Raw genomic sequence first — 18,581 nt, 5'->3', positions numbered from 1 at the left:
CACAAATTGCATCCCTCCTTGCTGGTCGACTGCTGGAGGGACTGCCCCGATGTGCACCCTCAAGCACACACTCTGGTCATGCTCCGGCATTCTGGAGAGCCGTCCAGGAGACCACATGGACCATTACTGGTCTTGCAATTCCAGAGAACCAAGCTATGTGCTTCTTGGGCCTACGTACTGCAGAGCAAGGGCCTCCACAATGAGCAGGCCAGCACAGCTGTTGGTGCTAGCTGCAGGAAGGTGTAGTCCCCCTTTTTTATAGCAAGATGTAGCCCTCCCACAACATGCATGTGGCTGATGCATACAAACCTATCGTAATCAGCACAAATGTATGGCCTCCACCTGGCTACTTGAATACCAAGTAGCTTGGCACCCAGCTACTCAGCGGTCAATGCCACATTCACCCAAAGCTCAGCAACCCACCCACTGACCATGAAAGGCAAAAAACCACAACTGATATAACCACTAGATGCAGGGACTTCCCACACCAAGGAGGATGCCCCAGCCCACTGGCCCGCATTTCTCCCAGTGCAGGCTCAATTTTGCCAAAGCACTCCTCCCACCAGCATTGTGCGAGCAACGTGTACCACGGCTTCATATCAAATATATGTTGTACATTTTTGAAAATTCTAATAAATGGTTAGTGCAGGAAGTGGGAAAAATTCACATTGGTGCATTGGGGGTGCTACCCTGAGAGTGACAACGGTATATTGTAGATGTAAAAGGAAGTTTACTCTGCAGCTGACTCGGCTAGACTAATGTGCGAGTGCTTGAAATGAGCACTGGGTGGTGATGTTCCACTCCCTCCCCTCGCGCACAAAAACCCACTGCCAAAAAATATTAATTCTATAATGATGCTATGTAAATTTCTTCACTGCCTCATTAGATTCATAGGTCAAACATAACATGTCAATGTGCCTTGAGCGGTGAGTTTACTACAAGCAGGCAATTGAAACCAAAGTTGTTCATGTACAACTGTTAGCTCACTGAACCATATGTTCAAGAGGGAGTCCAAGTGGTTGCACGGAAGCTGCAACCAATGTACTGTGGCTCCTCCTATTAAATAGACAAACTCCACACACACACACACACACACACACACACACACATTGTTTCGACAACAGTCTGGTTTGTGATGGAGCTGGCAGAAAACATTTTTCTATAAATCAGTAGCATAAACATTCACTTTTGACACATTTTACATTTAGTAGCAGCTGTCTTGTTATCTCGATTTAAAGTGAGAGGCAATGAGAAACTTGGTAAAAATGAATTCACTGATTTTAGAATTTTGTCAGTTAGTTTGCATAATTGAGGTAAGCGTTCCAAACGCAGGCTGAAGTTTAAAAGCGAATCGATATCTGTAAATCTCATAATCTGGCAAATTTATGAAAGATGTTAGTGTATTATTTATGATTGTACTAATGCTACCCTGTTCTTGTTGAGTAGAGTGTATGGAACATACTCCTGACATGAAAGCAGGATCTGCAGCAACATTAACTGCATCACAAGTTTCTGCTGTAACATCCTCCAGACATACTTCATATCTGCAGCCAGCCACGCAAATAGAAAGTAAGGTGTCTTATGATCAGTCGGAAGTAATTTCCACCGAAACTGGCAGAACTGAAATAAGTGAAGGGATCTCTGAGCTCACTACTGGAAAAGCAATGTCTATTAAAGAAAGGTAATGATGCATTAATACTTCCATATTTTAAAAGGGTAAAGTAGTGAGGATGTCATACTGCTGGGATTCAAAATGCTGCTAATCTTTTAATGGAAATATAAATATGAAAAATTTATATATGCTGGTAAATGTTTTAAATATAGTATCTTGAGGTAGGCATACTCCTATTTTGTCCTTGTTCTAGTGTTTTGATTTTGTTGCTGCTTATGACGTGTATATAAGGGAGCTATTAGATTACTTTGCAGTTGAGGCTCATTTCGAAAAGTAATTGTGTTCAAAAACGTTGCTTGGAACAAATTATTTGATGCTTTTGATTTTAATGGAAAGGTCAATTGCACAGTTCAGTTTTAATTCTGTGACAATCTCCTGAAAGTCTAGTATTGAGGGACCATAGCAAACCACTTTTCTTTATTCTGCCAACAAGAGTCCATTGTACTTTATAAGAATGGTAAATATTTGACAAAATTCAGCATCTATGCTTTGATGCCCTAATCTCTCTGTAACTGGAAATAATTAGACTTTAAAGACTGTAATAAAAACAAGAAAACACTTTTAATAATGTTTGCAATAATCTTGACAGTGGGAGTGTTTCAGCTGCAGATAATATAACCAGATCATAGGTTTCAAGTTTTCAAACACTGAACATGTTCTTTACTTTAGAGGTGGAGAGTCTCTGTCAGAACATATGCTGGCAGAGGGTCTGAGCCACTGGTGTAAGTCTGTGTTTTCCTCGTGCTGGCAGACACTGTTTTGCTAGTTTTTTCTATTTTAATTTTGGGTCTTCATTTTCTCACTTTTGTTACTGTGGGCCTCTGTCTCTTTTCACCCCTACTACCTTATTTTGTCCATTTTGTGTGCTTCCATCTCACTGATCTTTTGTATGATTTAAACGTTTTTTTTTAAGCAGGTCAACCTATAAACTCTCGATGATTGGCATATCTGTCGATTCTCTTCCCTCCCGAATTTTTCTTTTGTTCCAACCTTCGAAGAGAGAGTGCTTGCTTATCTTTCAGTCTTCAGTTCTGATGAAGAGTACATGCCTGAAATCGTTATAGATACTGACCCAACTACTGTGTGTTTCCAGCATGTTCTGTTTTTATTTCAGATTTCCAGCATTTGCCTTTTTTTAAATTACTTCACTTTCCAGTGCAGTTAATAGCCAGCGTAAAAAATTGAGTGCATCTGTTTTGCAAATGTTGATGCTGAATTTTGTTTTGTTTTGAAAGCTGCAAAGGGTTCCGTACTGAAAAAGGTTGAATTACTTCAGTAAATATTTATTTTAGATGTGACCTTTCTCAGATTGCGTTTGAGTTTATGCAAGCAGGCACCATTTTTTGATGCAAGTCATTTGTGAAAGCCTGGCAGCCCTCCAGCAGCACAGTATACATGATTGCTTGCTGAATCTGTTCACTATATTTGGTAATTGATTTCTCATACCCATAATAGGGTCTTAACTTTCTCTGACCATGAGCATCCTTCATCTCGCACATTTACTGCACAAGTAGTTTCTACACTTTTCAGAATCTTAACTTCATATTGACTGGAAATATTTATTGACTTTAAAAAAAAAAAAAAAATTGATAATGCATATCTTATAAAACATTCATATTTAAGCATTTGGTTCAATTAAACCACACTACAATATTAAAAAATGGTATTCATGTGTTAAGTGTAGTAGTTACTGAACATCAAACTAGCCCGCATCACAGCTTGCAGTAGGATGACTAAAAAGCCTCACTTCCTATCTTTCAATAGCTTTAATCACTCCTAAGATAGTATAAATCACCTGCCTACAATTATTATTTCCTACGGTATGTTTGTGTTTTTTAAATAAAGCTGACGTCAATGTTGAATTGTATTGAAAGTACAATTTTTCTTTTTGATGGTCAGTGGATGTAAACAGGTTATTGGAGGATTTGAGTATCAAAATTAACCGGTTTCGGACAGATCTGAGCGAAATCTTCTTTGCTACAGAGTACTCAATTTGGGATCTGTATTCCCTGCAAAAGCAGTTATATAATAATATATATATATATATATTTTAAAAGCGGAGTCGGATAAATATGCTTAATTTTGAGTTTGGCTCCCCCGTGACCCAATAAATTTATCCAGCGAAATAGCTGAGCCGTAAAGACAAGGGGATTATTTTGGTGTAAGGGTGAATACATGCGCTAAATGGGTGCTGTGCTAATAAGACCCGCCCGTTTTAAAGTCTGGTTTTAGCATGCAATTTTGATCCTAATTGCTGATTACCATAATTTGAACTTGCCTGGAGGTGCTAAACCAGACACCTGCAGATTTAGCACCCGAGTGCTGATTAGAAGCAATTTTCGTGGAGCAGTTCATGTGGTCTCCACTCATTCACTTCCATTGATGGTGAGGAGTTTTGCTGGCTGACGCACAGCAGGATGTTTCAGTATGCTTCAATTACTAAGTGAGAGGGCGCACAGGTTCTTTGACACGACACTGGAGGTCCAGAGGAGGAGGGATGTCCTGTACCCGCAGGGGAGAAGGAGTCCACCTCACCCTCTCGTCTCTCCCGTCCCCTCTCCTGTTGCAGCTGGTGCTGCCCTGCCTGGCTTCATCTCCTCCTCCATTCCTCCTGTGGACCCAGGGGGACCCCTAGTAAGATACCCATGACCAAGCACTCCCTTTCTCCTGGTGACTCCGATAAGGTGTCCAATGAGGTAGAGTAGCGCAGCACTTAGTCTTTTTAGGTGAAGTCCTCGGAGAATTTCCAGAATAAATGTTGATAGAGTGTTGGTGAAGTCTTGACATAGTGTCCCAGAAAGTCTCCCAATGTGTTTCAAATGTCCTCTTCAAACCTCCAGCAAGTGAACAATAAAAGATGATACACCTTTAAGTAGCGCTCGAAATCCTCTGCAACAACCTTTTACTCCCAATCAGCTGGTCGTTGTTAGGAGAGGGCATTAGGTCAAGCGCTAGCCACTAAGATGCCGTGCAGCCTCCTTAATGAGCGCTTGCAGGCAATTTAAGTGGCAATCAGCCCCTTTAACAATCCTCTGGGCGGCCGTTCCTCACGCAAGCTTCAACTCCTTTACCAAGATAGCATCTTGCACTTAACGTGGGCTAAACCGCTGTTTCAGCATAAGACCATGTTCTTTGTCACCTCCGGAGGCTCTTTTGTGCCTAAAGTATCCGGGACAATCGTCCCCGAGGTCTGTGTTTAGTTGGCTAATCTTAGTTAGGGCAGCATTAGTTGAACTCCGTGCCACTGAGCTGTGGAAAATTGATTTCTCATCACTATCCAGTGAACCCTGGTGTGGAAGTATAATCGTGTGGATATCCATTGATGACAGGATTGTTCTCGGCTGTGGTCTCCCCCACATCTGAATAGCTCACCGATGTTCACTGTTGGAACATGTGATGGGATAATTACTAGTCCTAGCCCCTTTAGGGCTACCCCGGATCAGGCGTATTTCTCAGACGCTCACTGTAAACTAAAGTTTGAGGTAGCCGAATCCTAAGGATGCTTAATTGGGCCTAAAGGTCCAGGCTATCTCTTCCTGAAGGAAAGGAACAACCCGAGAATGTTACAATCCTCCAGATAGCACTTTTAATAAGTTTAGCTAGACTAACGTTCCGGATATTATGAGGGTCCGGAAAACTCCCTCAGAATTCTGCAACTCCTCACCAAAGAGTGGACAGAGATAGAGTTTGCGAGTTTTTGATACATAAGTCTTATGTGAGACAATTCTAAAAATATATAGATTTATTAAAGAACCAACATGCAATTTACAGTTGGTGAATCAGTCAATCGCAGCATTAACAATTTTAAAAAGAGAAAAAGTGCTATCGTATTATTAACAGGGAAACTTACTTTCAAATCTTAACTTCGCTACAGTATTACAGTTCTTAAAGTTTTCTACAGGATATCCACCAATATCAAATACCTTTTGATCCCCGAGGTACAAAGAATTGGAGACTACAGAGCCACCTCTGAAGTCGAGAATCACTTTGCCCAATTTAAAGCTAGTCTGTTATCCCATTTGAGAGTTCAATATTTATACCCTTTTCCAGTGGTATCTCCTTTAAGGTTTTCTGCTGATGCACGCTAATTATCTCTAGTCATCTTTCTGCTGACCTCTGCAATTCTTACTGCCACATCAGCTGGTAGCATTACAGAATCATGTCTCATCTCTAGGTGTTCTAAATTTACCATATAAAAAACGGTGTGGCGGCAGGTGTTCCTCACCTTTATGTCACCTTTACGAGGGCAGATGTTCCTGATCTTTTGTGCTTCTTTACGAAGTGTAAATTAGAACACCTTATCCAGGGTGAACCATTGTTTCATTCCCAAAAGTTCAGCCTGTCTGAACCCTTCACCTTCTGTTTCAGTAAGGTTATTGATTCAGTGTCAACAACTCTCTTATCTCAATAGCCAGAATGCTTTCACAGCTATTTCACAGTTCGGTTTCTAAATTTCCAATCCCAGTCTGTCCTGTTTTAATAAGGCCAGAATTATTTCATAAGAGAGTATTTTTCTGAATAGGTTACATGGCTGCCTGTAATGGCGAGTTACAGGAGGGACTAGCGGGCGGCCAGTAGCTGATGACTTGATATGCTGAATGGCCCTTTTCCTCTATATTTCGAATTAAAGGCCCAAATCTTCCTGGAAAAATAACAGCGCGCTCACAACACACACTGTTGTTAAAGCACAAACCGCCCAGCTTGTTCAGGGGAAGAAGAGATACGCCATGTGTTGGGAATCTCCAGAACTTGCTGGTCGATTTACGCCGCTCTGCCGTTTGCCTCACATCACGACAGCTTGCCCTCAATCTCCCTGTTATTTTTAAGAAATTGCTGGATTTGCACATTAATTGCCCATTAAACTCGCCGTGGAAATTTAGGTCTCATCATTAACAGTATACGTACCCTTTTAATGATGTACTAATTGTTAATGCAATGCCAATCAATCTCTCGGGGCCCAGAAAAGGAACAATTGAAACTGTCGAGTCTCATTCCTGCATGTAGTAAATTCTTCTTGGAGGTTTAAAAAATTTCAAGTTCAGATTTGACTCTAATTCACCCTCCTTCTCCGTTGTCCCTCTGTTTCTTTCTCAGTCAATAAGGAGACACACTGTTGGCCCCACTCTTCACTAAGATCCCAGATGCCCTATTGACTTCACCGTGCCGTTATCGGCTTGCACTTCCAGCAGGTTGGGGCGCAAATTATATCCAAGCTGAACAGTGCGGGGAAAAAGTCTTAACTAACAGCACATGCAGCGAGATATCCACTCCAGCAATATTTGGCCCATTATTAGTTAAATTGCTATCTCAAATATTTTTTCTGTTTGCTCACATCATGGTGTAAACTTAGAAACCTTGGCTCCTTTTTGTTGCAAAAAATTACAATTGTAAAAGCTTGACAGGCCTCAATTTCAAGTAAATAGAAATCTGTGTTTTTGCAGCTGTGACTATTTTATGGATCAAGAGTGGAGATTTTTTTTTCCACACAAGGCTTGGGCTTGCAGCCTGTTATTTTTCTTCGTGGGAGCTTCATGCTGCTTTGGTAATCAAGTGGCATGACTGGTTTTCTAGTTTTAAGTTCAGCATTTTTTTTTTAACTTTCCTTACAAAATTACTCAGTGATCAAGCATGCTGCAATGCATTTGTTGAAATCTGGCACACAATAATGTTTTGTATGGGTATTTTTTTTAAAACATGAAAGTAGCAAATTTGACTTTTATATCCAGCAGTAAGAGGTCACTGGTGTCCAGGGTGCAAAATCCTAAATGTAACATTTTTTTGAAAAGCACTGACTATCCAACCCATTGATTTGGTTTTCTGCTAATTCTACACAAGAATTATTCAAGAAACAAGATACTTGTGTTACTGAAGCCAAATAAATATAGCTTCATCTTTTGTTTCTTAACTTGTCCCATTACCATCTCCTTTTGCCTTGCACCATCATCCCTTTTGTCTCTTAATCTCTCCTGCCTTCCATCCTATCACAGACCTTCCCTTTTGTTCTTTCCTCCCCTCCCCCTCTCCCTGCCCCTACACTTGCTTAAAAACCTGTTACATCTCCAACTTTTTCAGTTCTGACGAAAGGTCATCAACCTGAAACATTGGGCTGGATTTTGTCAATGAAGGCGCATTGGGGGTGGGACTGCTGGTTTTCGGGTTTTAGTCCCGCCCCCAGCGACGTCTGACCAACCCACGCTATGGCGGGCTTACTGGCCAATCAAGGGAAAGCCGGTGACAGATGACGTCAGCGTATGACGCTTCAGCTGTCAAACTTTTGACAGATGAATTGTCAGCATTTGACATCTTTGAGAAGCTGTCAAACACTGACAATCTCTGTTCTAAGGTGAGCCCTTGCACAGAAGGCTCACCAAAACCCCTCTCCTCAGCAGAAAGCAGATGGCTGCTGCATCTGAGAATGCAGCTGCCATTCTGTCATCTCTGCCATTGAGATAAGGCACCTCTGGATCCCCAAGGGTTGAAGCCTGCAGAAAGAAGCAAAGGTAAGGAAACTTTTTCCAACACTTTACATTCACCTTTCATAATTACCTGTCCACACTTGCACCCATCAGTCACCTCTACAGCGGACATTTCGACCCCCGCAGACCCACTGCTCGCCTCGCTGACCCTGGCGAGGTTTGCAGCCATCGGGAAGCCCGCAATTGCTGGCGTAAAATGGGGAAAAGCCTCAAAAATGCCTGTTAACAGGCAGTTAATTGGCTCTGATCCCCTTCCCGCCTTGAGGAGACAGGTCCCTGCGCGACTCGGGGACCCGCCTCCCGGGAAGATGGCAAGGAGGTGGGTTGGGAGCGGGGTCGGTACCCGCTCCCAGTTTCTGCCATTTTCCCGGCAGTCCTGTCTCCAAACCGCCTCCTCAGGGCTGGTAAAATCCAGCCCATTAACTCTGTTTCTCTCTCTACAGATGCTGCCTGACCTGCTGAGTATTTCCAGCATTTTCTGTTTTTATTTCAGATTTCCCGCATCTGCAGTATTTTGCTTTTGAAATATAACTTTATAACATTTTGTTCAAGAACTCTAGTGAAATTATATCCTAATTAAATGGTTATGATTTAAAGACTGAATGTGTTAGGTTGATGACTCTCGTCCATGTGCATCATTTGGTGAATTTACTATTATGGTGCTTTTAAAACATGATTCAAGTCAATATGTCAGAAAAATTGCAATAATAAACTTCAAATATCTGCAGACTTGTGATTAGATACTACATTTTAGCAGTTCCCCAATGTTTTACCACTAGACAAAGAATGTTTTGGGGGTGTCACAATTTCTGGGTTTTGTGCTAGATATTTTCTTGATATCAGCGTCACCAGTTACTTTCGTGAGCGGACCCTGCATCTCTTATGATCCATTTACTGCCCAGTATATATTTAACCAATAGCGTGACCCAAGAATCGTAACAAAGCATCCTTGCTCTGAATGGCAGCTGCTGTAACATCACACATATCGCCAGGTGCGTTCTCCTCTCCTTACGAAAGGGGGTGACTAGGTGTGTGGATGAGGGTAACGCAGTGGATGTGGTATACATGGATTTCAGTAAGGCCTTCGATAAAGTCCCGCACAGGAGACTGGTCAAGAAGGTAAGAGCCCATGGAATCCAGGGTGCCTTGGCACATTGGATACAAAACTGGCTTAGTGGCAGAAGGCAGAGGGTGATGGTCGAAGGTTGTTTTTGTGACTGGAAGCCTGTGGCCAGTGGGGTACCACAGGGATCGGTGCTGGGTCCCTTGCTGTTTGTGGTCTACATTAATGACTTGGATATGAATGTAAAAGGTATGATCAGTAAGTTCGCGGATGATACAAAAATTGGTAGGGTGGTAAATAGCGAGGAGGGTAGCCTCAGTCTGCAGGACGATATAGATGGGTTGGTCAGATGGGCGGAAAAGTGGCAAATGGAATTTAACCCGGAAAAGTGCGAGGTGATGCACTTTGGGGGGACTAACAAGGCAAGGGAATACACAATGAATGGTAAGACCCTAGGCAAGATGGAGGATCAGAGGGATCTGGGTGTGCAAGTACACAGATCCCTGAAGGCGGCGGAACAGGTGGATAAGGTGGTAAAAAAGGCATATGGGATACTTGACTTCATTAGCCGAGGCATTGAATATAAGAGCAAGGAGGTTATGATGGAGCTGTATAAAACACTGGTTAGGCCACAGCTGGAATACTGTGTGCAGTTCTGGTCGCCACACTACAGGAAGGATGTGATCGCGTTGGAGAGGGTGCAGAGGAGGTTCACCAGGATGCTACCAGGGCTGGAGCGCTTCAGCTATGAGGAGAGACTGGGCAGATTGGGTTTGTTTTCCTTGGAGCTGAGGGGGGACATGATTGAGGTGTACAAAATTATGAGGGGCATAGATAGGATGGATGCTGAGGAGCTTTTTCCCTTAGTAGAGGGGTCAATAACGGGGGCATAGATTCAAGGTAAAGGGCGGGAGGTTTAGAGGGGATTTGAGAAAGAACTTTTTCACCCAGAGGGTGGTTGGAGTCTGGAACTCACTGCCTGAAAGGGTTGTGGAGGCACCCTCACAACATTTAAGAAGCATTTGGATGAGCACTTGAAATGCCATAGCATACAAGGCTACGGACCAAATGCTGGAATATGGGATTAGATTAGACGGCTTGATGGCTGGCGTGGACACGATGGGCCGAAGGGCCTCTATCCGTGCTGTATAACTCTATGACTCTGTGACTGAAGAGCAAGGCGTGACTGTGCACCAACAAACTGGTTCATTTTACATAACATACATGAATGAACAAAATACGTTTTTTCACTGTGAAATTGGTTTCCTATGCATCTCATTTTATGAAAAATAACAGATGCAACCTTACTGACCTCCTAGTCATAGGCCCACTTTCAAGCTAAACCACAGTGAAACTCTTTGGGATGATAGCAAAATACTGCAGATGCTGGAAATATGAAACAACAACAGAAAATGCTGGAAAAACTCAGCAGGCCAGGCAACATCTGTGGAGAGAAAATAGAGTCGACGTTTCGGGTCAAAACCCTTTATCAAGACTAAAGAGGCACAGGGAATGAAATAGATTAAGAGGCCAGGCTGGGAGAGAACAAAAGAGAAGAGACATTAAGAGGTATTCAAAACGAGACGAGATGGTGATAGGACTAGTGGAGACAAAAGAGTGCTCTAGATTAGGTGTGAAATGCGCTGGCAGAATGGGTGACAGCTGCCATGTGGGAGAGAGAAAAAAAAATGAAACTCTTTGGTCCTGGCTTTCTGTTACTAGCTGCTGGGGCTCACTCACCCCTTCTGTCTCTGAGAGAGAGAGAGAGATCTGTGACACTTGCTTTAAATCTGTTGTTGGGAGTGCAGACCATTAAACTGTCAATAACCAAGACCTCCAGCTGGATTAAACCTTAGAAATCTGGACAAAGAATAGATATCTCATTTGTTAGCTAGCTATTCTAGGTTAACTGTCAATATTGAATGAAAACAATCTTCACTGATTGCCAAGGATGTTGTAAATGGCCACTTCAACTGACTGATGTCCTGGGGTCTTCCCATTGTTTCAAAACTACACAAACATGCATAAAATAAATAGTTTTACTACTGGTGTGTCTCAGCTATGATTTGCACTCTGGGTAGCTAATAAACACTTCAAACTACCGGGGGGGTGAATTTCCTCGGAGTTTTTCCCACTCCGATGCCATTACTTCATCTGAATCCCTATGAGAAGCCCCGAGGATATTTTCCCGACTGCCCTCTGCCCCGCCCCACCAGTGGTAACCAGCACGGTTTAATCTCTGCTGCCTCAGTGTTGAGGTAACCCACTGAATATAACATTACAGAAATATTATAAAATAAAAAATTCAGTTCAGACAATACAGGTGCAGATCAAATAGTTATGGAGGCATGCTCAAAAAACTTACTTTCCCAACTATTTCCAGTGTTTAATTCTTTTCCCTTTTCTCTCCTCACCTCCCCCCAACTCTCAAAGTCGATGACTGGGTAGGGTAACAAGAATTTCTGGCAACCTTCTGCCATCTCAGTCAAGTTATTCATGTGTGAGATAAGACTGAGTTTCAGCAGGATATTTTGGGAAAGGGTACATCACTGCTGATGTGGACATCCTGTCCTCACCTTAATTCCATATGCCGGCACTATTCAGCCGTAGCCACTGGACCATAATCAAGTTAAATCCTTGTCTTTCCCCCCTCCCTTCATTGCTAAAGGACAAGTTTAGTGTCACAGTATCAATTTATAAACTTCAGTTTTTATGCATTAAACTAAAGATATTAACTACCTCCCTTATATAAACAGATACATGAGAGATATGTAATAACTGGCTTATTCTGTAATAGAAACTTTATAAATTAGAAGTTGTGAAGTTCTGAACTATTGGGTCTTCTGCACTCATGAAATTGAGTGTTTTATTTTCCACACTCTGTAATCTTTATCTCCTTTAGTGATGACTATGTTCTCCTTAAGCTTGCTAGAGACCTTTTTTCCAGGATGGCTTTGCTGAAGAGAAGTGGAGAAGAGGACTGGAGGAACAGAATTAACAAGAAGCAGGACAATGCCAAAAAGACCATGACCAGTCGCTGTACCCAGTTTCAGGAAACAGAGCATACTTGCATTAAAAAGGTAACACATTTTGCAAAATGACATGTTGCCTGAATAGTTCCCAAAAGTGTAAGCAGCAAAATCATCTAATCCTTATTTTTTGTTTGTGACTGGGAGTTGAAAGTGGAATGTCATTGATCATTGAGGTGTCTGCATAGTACATTATATGGTCTTCACAGCTGTAGAAATTTGAATGGCAGAAAACAACTCTTGCAAGGGACACAGTTAAAAGGATAGAGACTTTAAGAATTAAAAAGAGATGGTAATTTTATTTCAGGAGTTGGAGATCTGTAATGGATGTTCAACTGTGAGGTGTTTAAGCCATTTGATGAATCGAAGTGCATTATGTCTTAATTTCAACAAGGATACCTGCTGAAAATAAATACTTTATAATGTGCATAACCTTTTTCCGAGCACAAAGTGTAAAAAGCCAGGATTGTTCAGTTGTCCAATTGAAGACTTAATTTAGATTTTTCCTTTATGCATCAGTAGCCATACTTTTTGATCTAAATGATTACATAAGCTTCTGATAAGTTTTTCAATACAGTTGACTTGCAGCGCAGTAAGAAAATAATCTAGTTTCCTACCTTGGGAGCTGAGGTGGAGATATGTGCTTCCCTTGGGTTCAATTAAGAAGTTGTATAGTGCAATATACTGCATAACATCCATTAATGCAAAATGCTTTCTACTTCATAGTGACATAATATAACTGCAATCAATCTGGCATCATTTTGGCATTTTACCTCAGGTGTGAAACCAGTTGGCGGAGGTAGTCTTTTACTACATCAGCTTTGCATCTAGTACAGTTGCTAGTTGCTTTCCTGGAGTGATACATTAGTGCAGGACATAAAGGAAAGGTGGGAGCAGTAAAATTGTGAAGGAGAAGAATATAAATTTGAGTTGTTACAGTTCAGGTCAGCTAATAAAAGTGAACACCTGTCGTTTTAACGGAATACACAGCTACATTTTGGGTTTCTTTGCAAGATTACGTAGCAGTGGGGGAACGTTAGTTTGAGAAAATAATGTGATTTGTTTTTGCAATTATTTTGGGATATTTAAGTACTGATTTAGGGTAAAATCACCTTTTAATGTTACTAGTGAGCTCTTAGTCCCCAGGTGGGAGTTTACAGGTTTCACCCCGCAATGATTGATTATATACTAGAGGTGGGAGGGGGAGAAAGATGAACAGTTGTGATAGAGCACCAGGAGGAAGTATCAGGGTATGTAAATGAAGTGTTTAAATGCCTCTAGTGGCTGGTCACCTGCACACCCTTTTTCACATGCTGGGTAGCCTGAGGAAGGGAAAAGAGAGGCGAGATATGGTGAAGAAGTTGATTTTAGCAAAAATTGCATTCTGCAGCTTTAATATCGTTGCCAGTAAATGTGTCACAGACTGAGTAATCGGCATTAAGAAGGTTGCTGTATGAATGTCATACAGCATGAAATTTAAATTCTAAGAATGAATCACATTGACAAGTCAAAGTAACCACTTTACAAGTTCTGCTTCACCAAACGTTTCTATAAATTAGTGGTGAGGTACATTTATTTCGAGTCTGCTGTGTGATGAAGTTTTTCCAATGACCTTTAGTGATCCATCTCGGAGATGGCTGGATAGGCAGGATCGCCTGTTTGGTCTGTGCTTTAAATTAATCATATATTTCTTGTAAAAGGTTGGTTTGCTTATAGATCTGAGAGTTTGATTTCTAATACTAAGTTTACAATGAACAGCCAGCTCAAATATTTTTGCCATCTTTCCCTTTTGTTTCAACCTGTAGGAGAAAGGAGAGGTTACTGATGACATCTGTGTTTCTAATCAGCTCTGGGTAAGACCAACAATGTCTGTTAGGGATTTACTAGGGGTTCGCCTTATGCACTTGTTTGTGTTTCTGGCTGTTTTTAGGAGCTGAATGCTATATTTCACTCATCGTATTTGTAAATGGCTGCTTTTCTGTTGGTGATTGTGGAATTCTGGGTTTGGTCGTGACTTCAAATGTTTATTGGAAGAGTCGAACACAGGCTTTGCTTTCAGGTAATGTGCGCGAGGTGAACCAACATATCTATAAATGAACACCATTTCCTGATTTTAGACGGAAAAACTATCACATGAGGGTAAGTTCATCCAGAAAGACGGAGGAATGGTGATTAAGACCTATTTTGACCTTGGACTGAAAGGGAAATTATGGATAGCTAAAGGACCCTCATGTAGCTGACAGCAAGCAATAAAACAAACTAATGCCCAGCGATGTTTAAAACCAATGGTCGTGTTCCCTGCAATGTATTACTGTGCTATACCATCACACATGGTACCACAGTGAAAGTGTTTACACATTAGTCTTATAGTGCATTGATGCTGAATTAGGATGCACGTTGTTTTTTTTGTTTTGTTTTTTAAGTATAATACAACAAACTAGAGATTCAAATTGTAGCCCTTAACTGTAGTCTATTTATACAAGACTATAATACTGTTACTAGAGAGATGATGCTCCTGCTACCAGTCTCCTAACACTAAAATTCAATCAGCCCTCAGAAGTAGAGCTTTTGTATGCATATTTCATTGTCACTGTGCAGCCCTGTATGTCTGAGACTGGTTGGTACCTTTTAGTCCTACCTGTCCCCTTAATGTGGCAGTGGCTTTGGTTTAATGATTTAAAAGCTTTGAATTTCCTTGCTGCATTGTCTATTAATTATACCAATGCAGGGATGGTAGAAAACTGTGTGATCCTGCTATGTAAGCGTGAGTGTGTTTATAAATATCTGATGGATTGTTTAGTCACACTTTTGGCATGAGCTAGGGTAGGGATTTGGTGCTCTAAATATTTAAAGATGCTGCTGGCTTCAATTTCATAAAGTATTGAATCTATTTGCGACTAAAAGTGCTGATTTTAGGATATTCGTTGCAAATCTTGATTGAGCCAGTATGCAGTGCTACAATAATTGTGCTCGTTCAAGTGTTAGATGATCACTCATTTTTGTATGGTGGACACTGGTAGCGAGAGAAGGTGAGGAGAGCGAAGGAGGAATCCACTTTCTTTGGAGTTAGAAGCTTTCCCTGAATTAATAGCTGTTCGGGAGATGTGCATTTCATTCCAGAAGGAGTTTATATTTTTTATTCCTCTTGGAATTGTGATTGCCCTGTAAGTATTGCATTATAAGTGACTTCTGTTGAGCAGATCGTTTTGCAATTATTCAGATCTTTGAAAGTCCTCTTAATTGCAACTTGTTCTGTTAGCACAATTGTATATATTTTCAGTAATTCCTGTAAAGAACACTCTTTCTGTTTTTGCTTGTGATTAAGTTATGCTGCTTTACCTCCAGATTCCACATATTTTTTGCCAACGGTGTTTACTTTTGCCTGGGTGGATGTTGTGTGTGTGTTTGTATACATAAAGATTGTGATGATATATTTTTTATTTTTCCTGATGCTGGTTTCCATATAGTTCTTAATATTGTGTGTGTTTACTTTAAGGAGAGATTGAGCAAGGTGATTTGTTCCCCCCAGTACCATAGGGAATCACATAAAATCTTGTATTAAACTTAATAAACCGTTCCATTTGTGACTGTAAATTTATATTGATGTGTGTTTGCTTGACTTGGTTCGGGAGTATCAAACACGAGGTGAACAATTACAAGGTGAATGATTGCATGGGTATTTCCATTGGTTTGATAGTTTCTGCCATAATATTGTTTGACAGCAGGAAGTTATCCAAAGAAAGTAAGTGAATTGTGTGCCACTTTAGCGCTTCGAGCCTGTTCAGGCATTCATTTAGATCATTGCTGATCTGTACTTCAACTCCATTTATCCGTTTTTGTTCCATACCCCTTGGTACCCTTACCTAATAAAAACCTGTCACTCTCGGTCTTGAAAATTTCAATTGACGCAGCAGCCATATCCTTTTGGGGGAGAGAATTCCAGATTGCCATTACCTTTTGTTGAAAAAAATGCTTCCTGATTTTACTCCTGTATAGCCTGGCTCTAATTTTAAGACTGTGCTCCCTTGTTGTGAATTCCCCCATCAGAAGAAATGGCTTCTGTGTATCTACTCTATTGAATCCCTTTATCATTTTAAAAACTTCAATTAGATCACCCCTCAAACTACTAAACTCGGGAATACAAGCCAAGTTTATGCAACCTGTCTTCATGATTTAATCCTTTAAACCCTGGTATCATTCTGGTGGATATATACTGGATCCTCTACAAGGCCAGTTTATCCTTCCTGAGGTTTGGTGCCCAAAACTGAATGCAGTGCTCCACATGTGGCCTGACCAAGGCTCTGTACAACTGAAGCATCATTTCCTCACCTTTGTATTCCAGCCCCCTTCAATTTGCCTTTTTGATTACATTTTGTAACTGTGTACTAATTTTTAGTGATATGTGTACCTGGGCTCCCAAATCCTTTTGCTACTCCACAGTTCCAAGTTTCTCGTCATTAAGAAAGTATTCTGATTTGTCTTTCTTGGATCCAAAGTGGATGACCTAGCACTTACCCCAACATTGAACACCATCTGCCATAGTTTTGCCTACTCTTTTAATCTGCCTATGTCCCTTAGTAATTTCCTTCTCTCATCTACACAACTTGCTGCTCCTCCTATCTTGGTGTAATTTGCAAACTTGGATATACAACTCCTTCATCCAAGTCATTGCTATATATATATATGGTGAAAAGCCATTGGAATCAATGTTAACCACCCCCCCTTCCAACCCTCGATCTTTCCCTCCCTTCTTCGCCATTGTCGGGCTCTGGACCTCCCCCATCCACCAAGCCACGATCTCTCCCGATTGCAGGGGACCGTCCTCAATGGTCCCCAGCCATGGCCTCCAGTCATTGGCTTTCCCACCCGGCAGTGGGTCAGGCTGTCAATCTGTCCTGCTGCCGGTCGGGAAACTGAAGAAGAAAACGATGATAAGGTCCTGCTGTAAAATTCGACAGCACCTCCATGTCCCCTGGATTTCCGGGATTCCTTCCTGCAACCGTGCTCCCTCCCCATCACACTAAGTATCAGGGCCATTGAATCTGATTCAACCAATTTGGTATTGGAGATTTTTCCTCCGAAATATTGTATTTACAAAAGATTCTATCGGACTGGCTGTTTTGACAGTGAGTGAGCTTTGCCAAGTGGTATTATTTTACACCAGCCTAAACTCAGCCAATTTAAATAGTTAACCACCGCTTTAAAATAGAACTGATCAGAAAATCTAAGCCTTTATCTGTAATCAGACCTGTGATCTCTAAGCTTGAAAAGTTAACTTAATTTTAACTTGAATGATCAGCAAAGACCTACAGAAAAGCTCTTGCTTTCTACATTTTTCAGTGATATTTGCATGTATTATTCATTTTGCTGCCAAAATGTCAAAGGGTGATTTTAATTTTCTGTGCATCTTTTTCCATCAACCCTTTGCTTGGGGATTTGCATGTTAACATTTCCCAGAACTTTCCCTCGGGAGATTTAGTTGATGGGGTGGAACCCATAATAGGGTATGTTGCTTTAATGGGACGAATGGGCCTGTGCAAGTTCCACACATTGTTCTTATTTCCAGTTTTGAAAGCGAATGTGAAAGCGCCTGCTACCACTTTGGGTTTTTCCAGCCAATGAGCATTCTACCTGATCTCTCTTCAGATGATCAGTATCTTCCAAAAGGCTCCTTTTGGTAACCCTCTGATGTCCAAAATAAATTCTATTAACACTTCAGTAAATATGAAAATTGAGTTGTGGAAATAAAGAAGCTATCACAAAGTGCCATCTAAATGAGCAAGCAGTGGTGCTTTAAATTGGCGGTGATCAAAATTTATTCCCTCAATATTGCATAAGTGCCTGTCAACAGAAACATTGATGTTTGTGTATTTACACCTTAATTTATGGGGATGGAACTTTCACAGTGAATGGAGCAATTAGCATTGATAATTATTGTTTTAATGCTGTAAGGTGAAAATGCAAGAAACAAACCTTTAGTAATGGGATAAATATTCACAACTGTTCAAAAACACTTTTTTAACATTGTGGGCTGGGTTAATTTTTTCTCTCTAAAAGAATCATATCTATTCCCTATAAGATTTTGCTGCAGTTTAGTGCTTATAAAGTTACTCTTAAATTCTTCACTTTTGTTATTGGCCTGCATTAATAATAAAATGTTCATTTACAAAGTGCTTTGCTTTGACCGAAAGGAGAATTATTTTTCATTTTAAAAGTCACAATTTTAATGAATAGGGCCTTCAGCATGAAGAAAACCAGTAACCATTGTTTCTTCTCCTTCAATATGATAAAGTGATTAGCAGTATGGAGTTTGCCTGTCCTGTCTGGCAGAGTGCCTTGTG

General features: G+C 41.0%; 1 protein-coding gene across 8 annotated transcripts in view; it reads left to right on the top strand.

Annotated features, from left to right (window-relative positions):
* svila (supervillin a) overlaps positions 1 to 18,581 on the top strand; it is a 190,862-nt gene that overhangs the window by 81,301 nt on the left and 90,980 nt on the right. For all 8 annotated transcript variants that reach the window (XM_085987666.1, XM_085987667.1, XM_085987665.1 and 5 more), the window contains 3 exons: positions 1,447 to 1,681; positions 12,159 to 12,291; positions 14,046 to 14,093. In XM_085987666.1, coding sequence (XP_085843792.1) covers positions 1,447 to 1,681; positions 12,159 to 12,291; positions 14,046 to 14,093 — 416 coding nt within the window. The remainder of the gene's footprint in view (positions 1 to 1,446; positions 1,682 to 12,158; positions 12,292 to 14,045; positions 14,094 to 18,581) is intronic.

This window comes from Somniosus microcephalus, chromosome 5 (assembly GCF_052327205.1).
Source record: "Somniosus microcephalus isolate GS21.2 chromosome 5, FLI_Smic_1.0, whole genome shotgun sequence".
In the NCBI taxonomy this organism is placed as follows: domain Eukaryota; kingdom Metazoa; phylum Chordata; class Chondrichthyes; order Squaliformes; family Somniosidae; genus Somniosus; species Somniosus microcephalus.
The sequence above is the reverse complement of the archived record's forward strand: the minus strand, read 5'-3'. Positions and strand labels throughout refer to the sequence as shown.